Source organism: Pavona decussata, unplaced genomic scaffold (genome assembly GCF_977016875.1).
Source record: "Pavona decussata unplaced genomic scaffold, jaPavDecu1.1 SCAFFOLD_102, whole genome shotgun sequence".
In the NCBI taxonomy this organism is placed as follows: domain Eukaryota; kingdom Metazoa; phylum Cnidaria; class Anthozoa; order Scleractinia; family Agariciidae; genus Pavona; species Pavona decussata.
Window position 1 is genome coordinate 5,309,982 of NW_028145517.1, and position 14,982 is coordinate 5,324,963.

The 14,982-nt window shown below is 39.4% G+C and overlaps 1 protein-coding gene across 6 annotated transcripts in view; it reads left to right on the plus strand.

The window, feature by feature from the left end:
- LOC146471828 (inverted formin-2-like) overlaps positions 1-14,982 on the plus strand; it is a 38,248-nt gene that overhangs the window by 11,595 nt on the left and 11,671 nt on the right. For 3 of the 6 annotated variants that reach the window (XM_085120392.1, XM_085120393.1, XM_085120390.1), the window contains exons 2-6: positions 9,372-9,487; positions 10,278-10,437; positions 11,602-11,635; positions 12,450-12,588; positions 13,266-14,681. In XM_085120392.1, the coding sequence (XP_084976518.1) occupies positions 9,372-9,487; positions 10,278-10,437; positions 11,602-11,635; positions 12,450-12,588; positions 13,266-14,681 (1,865 nt within the window). Of the gene's footprint in view, positions 1-2,094; positions 2,866-6,326; positions 6,781-9,371; positions 9,488-10,277; positions 10,438-11,601; positions 11,636-12,449; positions 12,589-13,265; positions 14,682-14,982 lie in introns of those variants that run through there. The other 3 variants (XM_085120389.1, XM_085120395.1, XM_085120391.1) reach the window with 2 other exon arrangements.

Here is a 14,982-nt window from a genome sequence, read left to right on the forward strand (position 1 = left end):
GTTTGCGAATCAAAGAAAATGCTTTTCATGAACTTTAGTTGGCTTATAAAGGTTTGGTATATTGAAACAGTATTTTAGTTTTCATTGAAAATTGCAAGCTGTGCATGTCACCTCTAAAGGACAAAAGTGCAACGTTTCGCGCCCTTTCTTCGTTCATTCTTGATTAAAACCAAGTTTTCTTTTGTTCCATTACAGGTAAAGCGTTCTAAGCTTAGTATTTTGATTAAAAATGTGCAAAGAAAATGCCAAAATTTTGCGTTGGAACTCACGAAAATGTCCATCTCTTTGCCTCAGACAGTTTTAATTAAGAGAGATACAAAAAATATAAAAATAGTAACGTTATGCGAGCCACTAGATGTAATGACCGACAGGTGTTTAACTGAAAGCATTTTTATCCTCTGTTCATAAATTATATTTTCCTGACAATATGACCACAACTTAGATAACAGTATGGCATGTACATTAGCCCAGACATTTAGACTCTTTTAAACTAAAAACACCATTTTAGTTTTATCAGAGGTGGGAAAACACAGTTGGACAGAAAATAAATAGATCACCTGTGTTTGAATAGCAGAAGATTCTAATAGATTTTACAGTCAAGCAAACTGCATGAAAAATTTATCGTTGGCAAAGATTGTGGTTATAAACCTGATTCTTAGTTTTATGACTTGGTTTGTTCCATTTTCTGGGAAGGACCCGCATTCTTTGAGGTTCCAGCTATGATAAATGAAATTAATAAATAGAAATTATTTTACAATATTCGACTTAAGGAAAACCAAGTGTTCTCAAGCGTTCCTAAGGATTCCTTTGTCACTTTTACTTAATGTTTGTTTTCTTTTCTCATTGTGATTTAGAATTAACGAATGTGATTTTTAAAGATCATAACTCGAGCTTAAATGATATCAAGCACTTTGTTGCGGACAATACAAGCATTTTTTTGTTGTCTAATGATGTGCTCTCTTTGCAAGAAATGAGACTTATCTAACGGTTGTGATAACATTTTAGATAGACCACCACTTGTAAATTACGCGAGTTATTGCCTATTTTAAAAGCGAGCAAAACCATGTTTTCTTGCTATTCGCTGCTAGAGACAATGGTATACTCTGTGTCCTCGGGAGGTTAATTGTAAATACGAGCTACATGTGAGAATTACTGATTTCGGATTGCAAACATTTGTTTCAGTGTCTTGTCTACAGACAAGTGCCTCATGTTGAAGGATGGTTGCGCTCGTCTTCGAAGAGCGTGCAACATTTTGTTTCTGTAGACAATCGTCTGGTGATGTGAAAAATTTCGACATTTCCAAATCTGAAAGCTACGCATCATACCCAGCCACTAATATATACAGCTCTTTCGACAAAGGTTGTCCAAAAAAGGCGTAAAAGCGTACGCGACAATGCCGAAAGGTAGTCTGGGAAATACCCAATAAATTTCAATATAAGTTCAGAATCAATAAACTTCAATAAAATTCAAAATCAATAAATTTCAATAAAAGCTCAGAATCCATATTGTCCGCCATCGCTTTACCACATACGAATCGGTTCCGTCTCCTGTTGTCGCATTACACGAGAGCAAATACAAAAGATCAATGACACACTGGCTCGGGTACAATGCGTTATTGAAAACAAAGAGAATGCAAGTGATGAACAGGCACACTAGGACAGAACCAGCAAATCAGATATTCGTATTTTTCCATTCCTGGTTAGTTTGTTAATTTATAAGGCAGCCGAATAGGTTGCAAACCACTCCGTAATTTTTGTGGTTTCCGTCCTGAATTCACACAGTGTGTGCTTTCTGTTTCTTGAAAGTTCGCTCTGACCGCAAAACAGACGCCCGTGTTTTGAATCTGAGTCACCTTGGCGATGGCCTGCGTCGCAGACAGTCTATACAATCCCTGGTGTCGAGTTCTCTACAGGTCTTGAATGACAAGACAGGCTCTCGAGTGAAAAGTCCGGCTGCAAGGCAGGCTACTTTATACGTCATTTCCGGCGGCTTATCAAGCCGAGGATTCCAAAGAGTTTGTAATTTGTTTTAAAAAACAGTGATTGTCGTTTATAGAAAACTGAGATAAAAGTAGGAAAACACAACTTTAGGCTACCAGGAGATGTTTACCTAAGCTGTCGCTTCTGGTGTTGGCGTTTCGGAAATGCCGCTGATCACTTGAGTCCGAAACAAAAAGGTGACCGAAAGATGGTGATTATAATCATTATTAACTAATTCACAGCTTTTGAGCAAATAAGTTCCTCTCAGGGGATTTGGCTTTTATTTTACAACCGGACAAATCGCAGCTGCATCAGAGCGGTACGTTCACGACTACATTGAGGTCAAGCGAGACACTCTCAACGTTGAGTGTGTTCACCCAGAGCTTTACATCTGCAACTAAATCAGTCGCCGCGAAAAAATACGACCTAAAGAACTGGCGAAGCTGATGTTTTGAAACCAGAGTGTGGCACTTGAACTTACAAATGGCCCTCAAATTCTCGAGACCAGCTAGTTCAAGATGGCGAAAGATTTCTGGAGAGAACCAAGACACACATTCTTCTGTTCTGTGCGGGCTAATAGCGGATGCAGATCCCGAATTGTGTGTCAAACTCTTGAAAACCCCGTCGATGAAACATTTTTCCGGGATTCGGCCTCGTCTGGAAAAGCCTGCTAGCGAGGAATGGCTAAGTGAATTCCTTACTCTCGGAGGACTTAACTGTTTGCTTGATGGTTTGTCGTCTTTGTCTTCTGGTAGTGGACTTACACGTTTCACCGAAGCCCTTGAACAAATCGAGTGTGTAAGGTGCATTAAAGCGGTTATGAATTCTCCAATTGGCTTAGAGCTAATGACTCGGACCAACGATTTAACTCGGTCGCTGATAAAAGGTAAGAGAGAATAAATTTTTACCGCCATAAATAAATAGCGTTTGCCGGCATTAGAGGTTTGCGAACACCTTCCGTCTTCGAAATATTTCAATTTTTATACAAACGTTTTCAGTCCTAATTTCTGCAACGATAACGCGTACCGTTATCGAAATTAGAATTTTTTTCTTCTAAAGAAATACAGTTACGAATGGCTGTCAAAATTTTTATCTTTGAAAAGCGAGTTGGATCGAATTAATGAGTCAATATAAATTCACCTATTGAATCTAGCGCTAGCCTTTATTTGACGTGGTGTGTAAAGAGTCCAGTGAACGAATATTGTTTGTTTGGGATTTACATGTAAAAGGAGGGGGAAATTTGCATATGAAAGTTGGTTCTATTTTGCTTTCTACTATAACGACAATATGGCGTTTTTCCAGTTCATTTTCGACTTTATTATGACTGCAGTCAACCGGTTACTCACACAATGAAATATTATTGTTGAATCAGTCAACTAAAATCTTTAAATTTTCTCGGAGTACACGTTTGTTACTACTGAGCGTCGATGATCTTTGCTTCTCTCCTGCCAGGCATGAGGCATTGTTTATGTATTTTATTTGGCTTTTATTTGGGTGTTTGAGCGCGGGAAAAATGTTACGGGGATAGTGAACTATTAACAGATACTCAAGCGACGAAAATTACGGGGCAGACGTCACGTGACCTGTTTCGAAGAGCGCGTTTGATGCAGTAAGTGACGTTTCTGTCTTTGATTGGTATATCTTAATTTCTGTATTTCCGCTGACGGGTAGGAAGACAAATGGACCTCCAAATCTCCTTCGCTTCTGTTTTCAATCTTCACAAGTACTCGGGTAGGCATTCGTATTTGCTTGCATGCATTCCACCCATGTGCGTTGCAAACCATGTGATTGTCTTTCGCGTTGCGGTGTTGGCGTGGTGGACAAGAACTTGAATCGACCTCTCAGATTTTGCGTCCAAATTACGGACACAAAATGCTTTTCAGGAAGACCTTGGCTCCTAAGGTAACTTTGAACAAGGTCGCTACCAAGGTTGGCTTTCATCAAATTATGCAACGTTAGCCCCGATCTCATTGGTTGCGTCACCATCAACATTTCAGAAAATACTTTCTGCGTTCGCGGCCACTCATTTTACGCTAGCAGAATAGAGCCGCATGAGCGTTGGTTTAATACGCTACTACTTCATATATTGTTGCTTTACATTTACTAACTTTTAGGATGGTGCCTATCTTTGTGAGTGCGCATGCGTTCTGCGCATCTTAGTCCGTTTACGATGTTCCGAGAATCTCGGGGTTATTTTTAAGCACAGTAGAAAGATATTTTTGCGCGGCTTATCAACATGAGGAAGAAAGCAGATCGAAAGAAGATGCTATTAGAATAAAAAAAAAATGGGGGAAACCACTCATTTATCAGACAACAAGGCGTCAATCAGGACGAAATGCCATTACTGTAGAGCATTTTAAAGCTTTTTAGATCTGTTTTTTTTTTTTATGAAAAATGCGAGGTTACCTCCAATTTTCTTTTTGGGTTCTAGTAGTCTTTGCACAGATCTACTTTTTGCGCATAACGATTAACCACTGAAAAATGCCTTAGCAGGCACCGTCCTACGATATGAAAATATAAATGCAGTTATTTTACGTAAGTCGCAAAAAGAAAAATAGAAAAAACGTCAAACTGATCGGCATCAATATTTGATGTTTGGTAGTATTTTTTTGCTACGTGACCGCTGTTTCCTAGGATAACTATCACTGGCGTAGAAATGCAATAATTATCTTTTTGGTCCAAATCATTCAAATTTCAAAAAAAAATATAAAACAAACACTCGTAAGTACTTGCTGCATCAGAGAGATATTTACAATACATGTCGGTCACAGCTAATTTTGCTTTAAACTGATTGTGAAAATACATGTGTTTTCGGAACTTCCCCAAACGGGCACCTCTCTTGTTAAAGTAGACATTCAGTCATGTTCCCAGCCTCACACAAACTCTAACAGAGTCTTAACTTGCCAAAAAATGGATACCTCTTAAGCGGCAAGTTGTTTAAAGTATCAAGGTGTAGATTTACGCGAGGATCAGCCATATTGTAAGCTGTATATACAGATAACCGACCAGAATCTAACTAAATTGTATATTGGGTAGATCTATATTCACCTTGATGAATGAATTTTTAATTCTTAAAAGCCATTGTCTGGTCTGAATAAAAAAAATTAGCTTTAGAGTGTTTTGAATGCAATTTGGATGAAACAGAACCACAGGAAAGCGCTGCTCAGTAGCTTTCGTTTGAATGATCAAACGAACTCAAAGTTAGGATTCAAAACATGGCACGAAAGACGGAATATGCGGCGAGTGAAACCGTTGATTTGTTAGAGTAGGATGTTTTCCCATGCAGAACTAGCTTAAAATATATAATGTTTTGGGAAAGGATTGATATAGAAATAAATACCAAAAAGTGTCAAAAATGGCTTTGAAAGAAACACAGACGTTTCGGGTATATAACCCTTCTCCAGTGTGGAGAAAACCGTTGAATTACGCTACCGGACACACGCGCGCATATGAATAGTAACGCGCGCATGCATTAAATTCAATTCAATTATAGCTAAAAATTGAACTTTCCTTTCACCTTTAATTAAAATATATAATGTCTAACATTCAAGACTTGTTACAACAGTGGACTCTGCGCGCTATCTCGCTATCTTTTGCATTCGAATTCCCGCTTTCTTGACCAAAAATTTGTTTTTCTTGTGCGTTCGTGACAGCAGGAGTCTGCGTTATATAAGCAATGATATTCAATTTCCAGATTCAAGGTACTGTTTGAATGCACCTGCGCTTAAATGAAGAACAATTTCAAGTAATGATCACCTAATGGTTGGACTCCAGCTCAATTCAAATTGCACACTTATCTACAAACATGAAAAACCTCACGAACGTTAAATAGATATATTTTTTGGTTCAGCAAAGCAAAATTTTAATCCAATACCTCATACTTGTTTAAGGATTATATAAATTTATTTACGTCTTGGTGTATTCAACGAGCCTTGTCAACAAAACAAACAGTGGAAAATGGTAGCTCATTTGCTATTCCAATTTTAATTACAACTTAGGCCTCTTACTGTAGAAATACTGCCTTAATGAATAACAAAACATTAAATAGTATGACATTTGCAAATCAATGTTTCTATTCACAAAAAATCTGCCCTAGTTGCTCCTTTAATATCACTACGGATCTACAGTTCAGTTCGGTTTACGTTTTTGTCTCGATTTAATTTCTTGATCGAGAATCTAACGTCCCAAGATTTAATCCTTCACGCGCACGAATTTTAAAAAAGGAAATCATGCTTTATATCTCCAGTGGGCAGCGATTTGCATAGGGGAACGTTTAATAACGAGATAAGCCTAAACAGTTTCAGCTTATAATAACTTTTTCGCTGACCGCAAATGGTTTTCTGATTTATTTTTGTTTAATGGAAGCAAGGTAGTTTCTCTTCCTTGTTGCCTAAATTCGTCATTATGGCTAATTTAAAATGTGCAAAAAGATGGAACGTTGTGAGGCAACAGTTTAACTGTTCGCGGGATGAAAAGCAAGTTGAGAACATCAACATTTCCAGCGATGTCTCTGCCGAACTGTGCGTCCGTTTGCTCAGCACTTCGTTCCAGCAGAATTTTTCCGGACTCAAAACAAAACTTCAAACGAGCTCTGGTCAATGGATTTCAGAATTTCTTATTCAAGGTGGAATGGAAGCTCTCTTTCAAGCTCTAGAAAGGTTAAGCCGAGGCGGGAGAATGGCGTTTGTGGATGCGTTTATGCAACTGGAGTGCGTGAATTGTATCAAAGCGGTTATGAACTCTAAACAGGGGCTGGACTCCATGATACAGAACAAGTCTTTGGTTCGTAGTCTGGCTAAAGGTTGGCGTTGTTGTATTTTCTTTAATCCATTTGTTTTGTTAACGACATGTTTTCAGCTTTTGCCTTTGGCGAATTAAGTTTTGAAGTGCTAAGTGAGTGCTATATGTTTCAGTTTTTACAAATGGATAGTTCAAAACTAAAACATATTTTCAGAGGTACTTTTAAAAGCTTGGCCGATAGATCAAGGAAAAATATTTTTCCTCGAAATTTAATAATCTGTAACTACGAAACGTAAAAAAACTGTCACCGATTCGAGTTTGTGTCGGCGGTGAAAATTCTCTTCATTACTTTCTGTCCTGTCAAATTAATCATGCGTTATGAGTTCTGGGTGGGCGTCATTTTGGTTTCACTTGGAAACTCACCGGGAGTCTCATTATAACACTACTAGTTTACAGTGATATCACTTAATATGTAAAATGTCTCTTCGCTCATTAATTACTTTCACGACTTAAAAGATATTGACTTGTTTTGGCATCTAAACATGTCTTAGTGTTAAAAATGTCGTATGTCAAGTAAGGTAATCCACAAACAGTGCCCGGTTTGCTTTGTTCGGCAAGTGCCAAATTTGTTCTCATGTCGTGAAGAAAATGAGAAGCGTTCACATCCTAAGATAATTGGAATTCATTTTTGTAAGAGTGTGTCTTTCCGGTAGTATTAATAAAACAAAAAAGCGCTCGAGGCGAAAAGGAAGTCCGAAATTATATGAAGAAAAACGTGTTGTTAATCTTCCACGCGGGTAAACTTTGTCTTGGGTTGTATACAAACTGTTTGCAAATAGTTTTGTGACTTGATTAATATCATCGTCTGATCTTGACATATATACACGGGTAAAAGTGTTTACTTGGCACTTAAATTGCAACTTTTTCATTATCGCTTTTCTCTTTTCTTCTGAAATGGAATATTTTAATTACCACAATAGCGTGGCAGTGATGTAATATCGTGAATTATAAGAAACTGGGTCATTGTACAATGCAGCTCCAGCGATTTGATTGGCTTAGCGGCCACGGTATATGAGCCATTATACCATGCCCGAGAAATGGCGACAATTAAATTGTGCGATAGCGATATTTCTTTACTGTTTTTAATAAAACAATTATTCCAGTAACGCTTGTTGGATTTGAGATGATTATAGCCTCGTTGGTTATCTATCATCTCTGTCATATCCAAGGCGCGCTCGTGGAATAATTGTCAATTTTATTTACCTTGGCCTGACAAATTCATACGAACCAGTCAGGCTCTTCTTATCATCACTACCTGATAATTTTCACTTATAAAATTGATGCAAAGTTACGGATACAGTTCAGGCAGACACACGGAGAAGCTTAGATTCAGTGTTAAGTGGCAAATTTCCAAAAGATTGACAATGCAAGAATTTTTTTGTCGAAAATGTGTCTTATGAAAACTGACTACCTCCTGGAATACCAACGAAGCGCGCTTTTGATTCAGGGTTGGGTTACTTCAGGGCGCAGGAAAGATTGTTTCTTTCATTTTATGGATTCTAGAGTGTATTACTTTTAGATTTGTTATTTTCACGCATTATGGGAGGGTTTTACTCGCTTTTTCGTCATAACAAAAGCGTAGGGTAATTTATGTACACTATGCTTACAGATCAAGACTTAAGGACGGTGCCTACTTTTGTTACTGCGCATACGTTCTGCGCATCTCGAGATACTTGCGTTTCCTATGGGTGGCGCCTACTAATACAGGGATATTTTTGTGCGGTTTAAAACTATGCGGAGAAAGCAGAACCTAGCAAGTGCTCTTGGTATAAAAAAATGGGGGTTCAGAGATAAAAAAAAAAAAGCTTCAATTTTGAACAAAACGCCATACATTTCTTTGTATTTTACTGTTTTTCAGAATAATCGTTGCTTAATTATCTCTAAAAAATGCGAGGTTACCCCCAAATTTCGTTTTTGGATTTCAGTAGCCCTTGCTAAGATCTGCTTTCTCCGCATAGTCATAAACCAAACAAAAATACTTCTTTATTAGTAGGCACCGTCCTTAAAGTTATGGCTTGTATTAATATTGACAACATAAATAGAAACTTTGTATTTTTCCATGATTTTATGTTCTTTCATCTCTAATTGCGACGATTTTACTCGCGAAATTTTTACCAGACGATTTTGCACTATTCTCTAAGCCAAACCCCGCCAAAACTAAAGGCATTTTAATAAGTTAGAACATTTGTCCTGTGTAAGAAAAAATTCACACGACAATTTTGTTCAGTTTTGTTGTACTGGCTGTCAAGGTAACTTTACCGAGAAGAATTCCTGGATTTTTTTTTTTTCGCGTGAGCGGCACTGCGGGACCATGCAGTTCGGCCACAAACCAACTAGTTCCCAAACTCTTCCTTTCAGCTCACCTGTAATATTTCTTTGCCCGGCCCAGGCTGGTCAGAAACGATCAGGAGAACTATCTAACCGGTACTGTTAACCCACTGGCCGGTCAAGACAGCGTAAACAATGAATAATTTACCAGAATTCCATTCCCTGCAGTTTATTTGTAAACCATGTTATTTCTCTCACCAGCTAATAGTTTGAGTTAAATGGTACATGCAATGCTGATATTCGTTTCTTCTCGTTCAATTTCAGCTCTGGACACGAACAACACCATGATTAAGAAACAAGTTTTTGAACTTCTCTCCGCGCTGTGTCTTTATTCCACTCAAGGACATCAACTGGCTATAGATGCACTCGAGAATTACAAGGTATTTTGTGTGAAAATATGATTACCTGATAGCTTAGTGACTGGCACAGAAGCCATGATGGTTTAAAGGTTAACGCGTTGGACGTTTGATTGTAAAATCAGCGGCTTAACTCCTGAGTGCTTTCCATTAAACCAAACTTTTTAGAAATTTTGATTTAAACAAAATGGATCAGGCCGGGGAGACAGACAGAAGCCTAACAAACTTGTTGCTTTTTGAATAAAATGAAACTACAACAGTCAAGGCCACCGGCGCGTAACATGAAGGTCCCATCTTAGGGAAACCTACTCAACCCGTTTTGTTAATAATGTTTCAGATTTATTTATAAACGGTTTTTTAAGATAAGATTGATTTATCTTCTCACTAATCCCCATATATTCTTTACGATGCAAGTTGGGAGGATTTGTTTCAACACAAAACATTTTTTATCCTTTAGCAATCATTTCACCTATTCTCATGACCGTACATGAAGTGACAATGTTCGTGCATTAAGTGATGATGTAAGATGAAGTTAGATTCTGATCACTTTATACGTTGCATGTTACGTCATGGCGCCCATGTTGGTGGTTAGGAACAATGCAAAATATGTACGCAAATTTTCTTTTGTTTTGGCACCAACATGGCGGCAATACAGTCAACCTATTGGTTCCGACCGAAGCGTTAAAGGGAGAAACATGAACATACAGGCATACAAGACCCCAGAAAGACTTAACTAATTTAGATGTTGTGATATTGTGATATTTGCTTTAATTTAATCCGACATTTTTCTTTTTTTATTTCATTTGAACGCCAGCTCACCAAAGGACAAAGGTACAGATTTAGTCTGATCATCAATGAACTCAAAAATGCTGAAGTGGTTCCATATATGACCACTTGCCTGGCTTTTATAAACACCATACTGATCGCCACCGAAGATTTTGACGAGCGGGTTAGACTGCGAAACGAGTTTGCAGGTGAGAACAGAAACATTTGGTACCTAACTATTGCACAGCCGATTTTACAGTTGTGTGCTTAGTGACCTGGTCTTTGACTGGAAGCGAGGCTGGGCTAACCTTGTTGTGATACAAACCTCACTGCTTTTCATATGTACATCATGCTGTTCTTATGCTAACTGCTATGAAAAATAGTGAGGTTTGTATCAAAACAAAGTCGTCCCCAGCCTCGCTTCCAGTCAAAGAGCAGGTTACTAAGCACACAGCTGTAAAATGGGCTATATTGAATTTATTTTTGAACCTCGAGGCTTACCAGGATCAGCAATTTTCGTCTTTGTCATAAGACTGAAAAGAAGGCATGTTTGAAAACGTGAATGGATCCAAACCTCTATACTCTGCCTAGTATTTCTTTTTCTTATTCCAAATTGTAACGTTTTAACTAAACATAAACTCGAATGAAGACGTATATGCACGTGTACATTTTATACATCGAGACCTGGAGAGGTTACAGTGGCCTTGACCAAAAGATAAAAGCCAAATCTTCATGAACAAAGACATTGTGAAGGAAAGCTGAAAATTACAACTGGCCTCAAAAAGGTTTGTCAAACAGCGCTACAAGAAAGAAGCTAAAACTGTTAATTTGTGCGTTATTTAACTGTCGTCGAGTTAGACCACCTATTTTCAATTTTGCAGGTATTTTCCATGCATTGTCGCTTATCGCAGCTCCGTATTGTCTAAATAATTGGTCACAACTTAGTTCCTTGCCGTTCAATGGTTGTGTGTTACTGCCTGCAGCGAGAAAATTGTCGCGTAAGGTGCTTGTGGTTTAAATATTTATTGCAATTGGTCAGCATAGAGAACGTTTATTTACATTTAGAATTCGTCCCCGTGAATTCTGCTCCGTGCGAAATAGCAGGTGTATGGATCGATCTAAAAAACACGTCGATCTTTTTCATAACAACACTTTAGAATCGCAGGAGATTTCTAGTAGTTCTGAATATGAAAGCCTGCTTTTCTTCGACAAACATTTTGAAGCTTTCTCAGATTATTGTGGGGTTGTAATTGTCATCAAATAATTCGAGAAAAGAACATTTTTTTGAGGCGAAATTATCGTGGCGTAGAAAGTATGTCAGCATGGAACCCTGTTTTGCTGCAAATTAATGGCTCCGATATATTCCACTTCAGGTTTGGAATTGCTGGATATTCTGAGTAATTTGAGGTGAGAAATAATTTAACAGTTAAAATTAAGAAAATAGACTATGATATGTAAACTATTTAGAGCTTCTACTGTATTTCGTTTCCTTTTTTCTATGCGCACTAAAGCTACACGACTGGTGATAACAAAATAAGTCCAATATTACATGCGTGGTGAAGTTTTACTCGCGAGCTTTCTTGTAGTAGCTACACAATACAATGACGGTGTTTTGGATATCAACATCGCAGACGCGTACGGTCGATCAGAGAAAACAAACTACACCGCTAATGTGTGACGCTTTTTGAACTGAATACACTAATAACATTAGTTTCACGAAGCTTGGGAATCGTTAAAACTACTTACCTAGATGGCGAAATTTTATAACAAGAAAGAAGTGAGCGTTTTTCTTTGCGGGTTCACAGAAACCCTTCAGTCCGAGCTAAAGTCTCAACGTTAAAATGAATCCGAAATGTCGAGCAGAAAGTTCTGCGTTCTTAATTCCATTCAGGACACTTTCTAAAATATTACAGTGTAAAAAGACATCCTGCGTCTCCGAGGATGGAATAATGACGAAACGCTTTTAAAAAATGGTTTAACAATTTATGTCCAAGACCTTGGTGACTCGAAATGGAACTCAGGAAGATTTTAAAAGAAGTGCTTTTATGTTCGGGACATTGTTGCTATTTTTCCCACTCTCTTTCAGTAGACTTGCACCTTTCAAAAGCTCTATTTTCACTGGACCCCGATAACCTCCATTGTTTTTTAGGGTTGGGAGCATTGTTCTATTAAACTCCGTTTCAGATCTTCCAGGGAAATTAAATTATTTTATTTCCACCAGACATAATGATGACGAAGACTTGTTGGTTCAACTTGATGTGTTTGAAGAGCAAAGGTTAGAAGATGAAGAAGAACTTAGCTCTCCTGAAGGAGTAAATCTCACTTCACACTTGGACGTCTTTCACGCCCTGTTTAAAAAGGTTTGTTAATGCTTTGCAGTATGTCTTTGTTCTTCTTTATCCATTATTTAAATCTTATACGTTTTTGAAGTGTTCTCGGCGCTTGGCGTTCCACTCCCATTGTGTTTAAATTTATCAAAACAATCATGATCGAGATATAAATCTGGTTCAAGGTAGAAATCTCTGCTCATATTTTTCCCTGTGTTTCGCAATCTTTGCATTTGCCGAGAGCGCGTAACCCTTTGTTCATGTAAGAAACCCTGAAACGTGACCATTCAAATGGAAACTATCAGACAGAACTTCCCTACTGTATCATATACTGTACAGGGTGCTTCCAGTTTTTGAGTCTGTGGATGAAATCCTATACTAAAGTGTGACCATTCAATTGAAAGCTATTTAGCAGTCATTGCTGTTTTTTGTTCTGAACCCAGTAATTTCTGGCAATGTTGTGTGTATAATTATCATGCTGTACAAAGTGGTTCTAACGTTGAGTCTATTTTTCAAATCCTAAAGTGTCACCATTCAAATGAAAACTAATGAGCAGTACTTTCCAGTGGTGCTGTTTATTCAATATTGTGCTGTACAAAGTGGTTCTAACTTTTGAGTCTGTCAAGGAAAGCTTACAATGAAACCATTCAAATGGAATCCACCGAACAGCTTTTTTCAAGTCTTGCTCTTTGTTTATTATTATTTTACAGGTGAGCAACAAACCACAAGGTGTGAACCTGTTGAGTATCTTGCAAAACCTGCTTCTCATAGATGACGATTCTCCCGTGTCGGACTCAGTGTGGGAAGTGATTGAGAAACTTGTCAAACGAGCTGTGAACATTGAAAGCGCCACTCGAGTAGAATCATTGTTGGAGGCCGGCGAAAAAGAACTGATCGGCTTGGAAAAGGGAGACAAAACCGAGCGAAGCAACTCTCCAGATGAAAGCTTAATTGGACAGCGAATGTCCGTGGCTGAGCAATCCTCGGAAGATGTGCGTTCAGCTTGTTTGCTTTCCGTTCCTAATGATAGACATAATTCTACAGGTACAAGCGAGGTTTTTGAAGAAGTTGAAGCTTCTTCTGCTGGAACTGTACTAGAGGGAGCGTGTCCGGTGAATTTTTTCGACGAAGCACCTTCGCCTTCTGTTCAAATTCTTGAAGACGTCATACAACGAAATAAGGAAACGGATGAAAGATCTTCAGCAAACAGAAAGGAACCAAACGTCCGATCAACCAGCCCTGATAACCTACTTGACCTTGAAAGTGTAGCTATCGAACTTGGCGTGGTAAAGCCTCCCCCACCGCCTCCCCCACCGCCTCCCCCTCCGCCACTGCCAGGACAGTCAAGTGGTGATGACGACATACTGACGACTCACGCTGCACCAGTTGAATCCGCTCCACCCCCTCCCCCACCACCACCTCCGCCTCCCTTACCTGGACAAGATGCCAGTATTCCATGCGGTATGCCTTTTGCCTTGCCCCCAGGCCCCGGAGTTCCTCCTCCCCCGCCGCCACCACAACCCGTGCCAGGAATGGGCGGAGTCCCGCCACCTCCTCCTCTTCCAGGATTTGGCAATGTACCCCCTCCGCCTCCCTTACCAGGAATGGGTGGGGTACCCCCACCACCTCCTCTTCCTGGAATAGGAGGAGTGCCCCCACCGCCACCACTACCGGGAATGGGAGGGGTACCTCCTCCCCCTCCCCTACCAGGAATGGGCGGGATACCCCCGCCACCTCCCCTCCCTGGTATGGGGGGAGTGCCTCCACCTCCTCCGTTACCTGGTTTGGAAGGGGTTCCTCCTCCACCGCCACCTCCAGGGGTAGGTGGTGTTCCACCCCCGCCCCCTCCTCCCGGTGGCTTTGCAGTCACTCGAGGCTACCAGCAGAATGTTCAACGGCGTGTCAGCTGCCCTGTCACCCCTGCAGTGAAACCAAAGAGTAAAATGAGGTCCCTGGCGTGGCAGAAGCTTCCTCCCCACGTGGTACAAAGAAGCAAGACTTGTGTCTGGGCGCGAGTTCTAGCCCTGGAAGTCGTGCAGCCTGATTTTCACCTTGAGGAGGAATGGTTTTGTCAGAAGAAAGCTGTTGCCAAGAAAACTGAATCAAAAAAGAAGGAATCTACAGAGGTAAGACTCTCCTGAGCCGAACCTAATACCTCGAATTAAGTACATGAAAAGTTCGGCGTCTGAATCAGTTGAGAACGGCTGTTTTAATTTGGAACGGCTCAGCCGTTCTTCCCGCCTGGCTCAGCCGGGAATTTTGGCTTTGGAACGGCTTTGATTCAGACGTCGAACTTTTCATGAACCGAACCTAATGCATAAATTATTATAACGTATTTCAAATAATAATAAAAATAAATAAAAATAAAAATGCTAACATTTCGATTGGTTTTGCTTCAAGTAAATTAAGTTCGGCTAATTAAGTTCG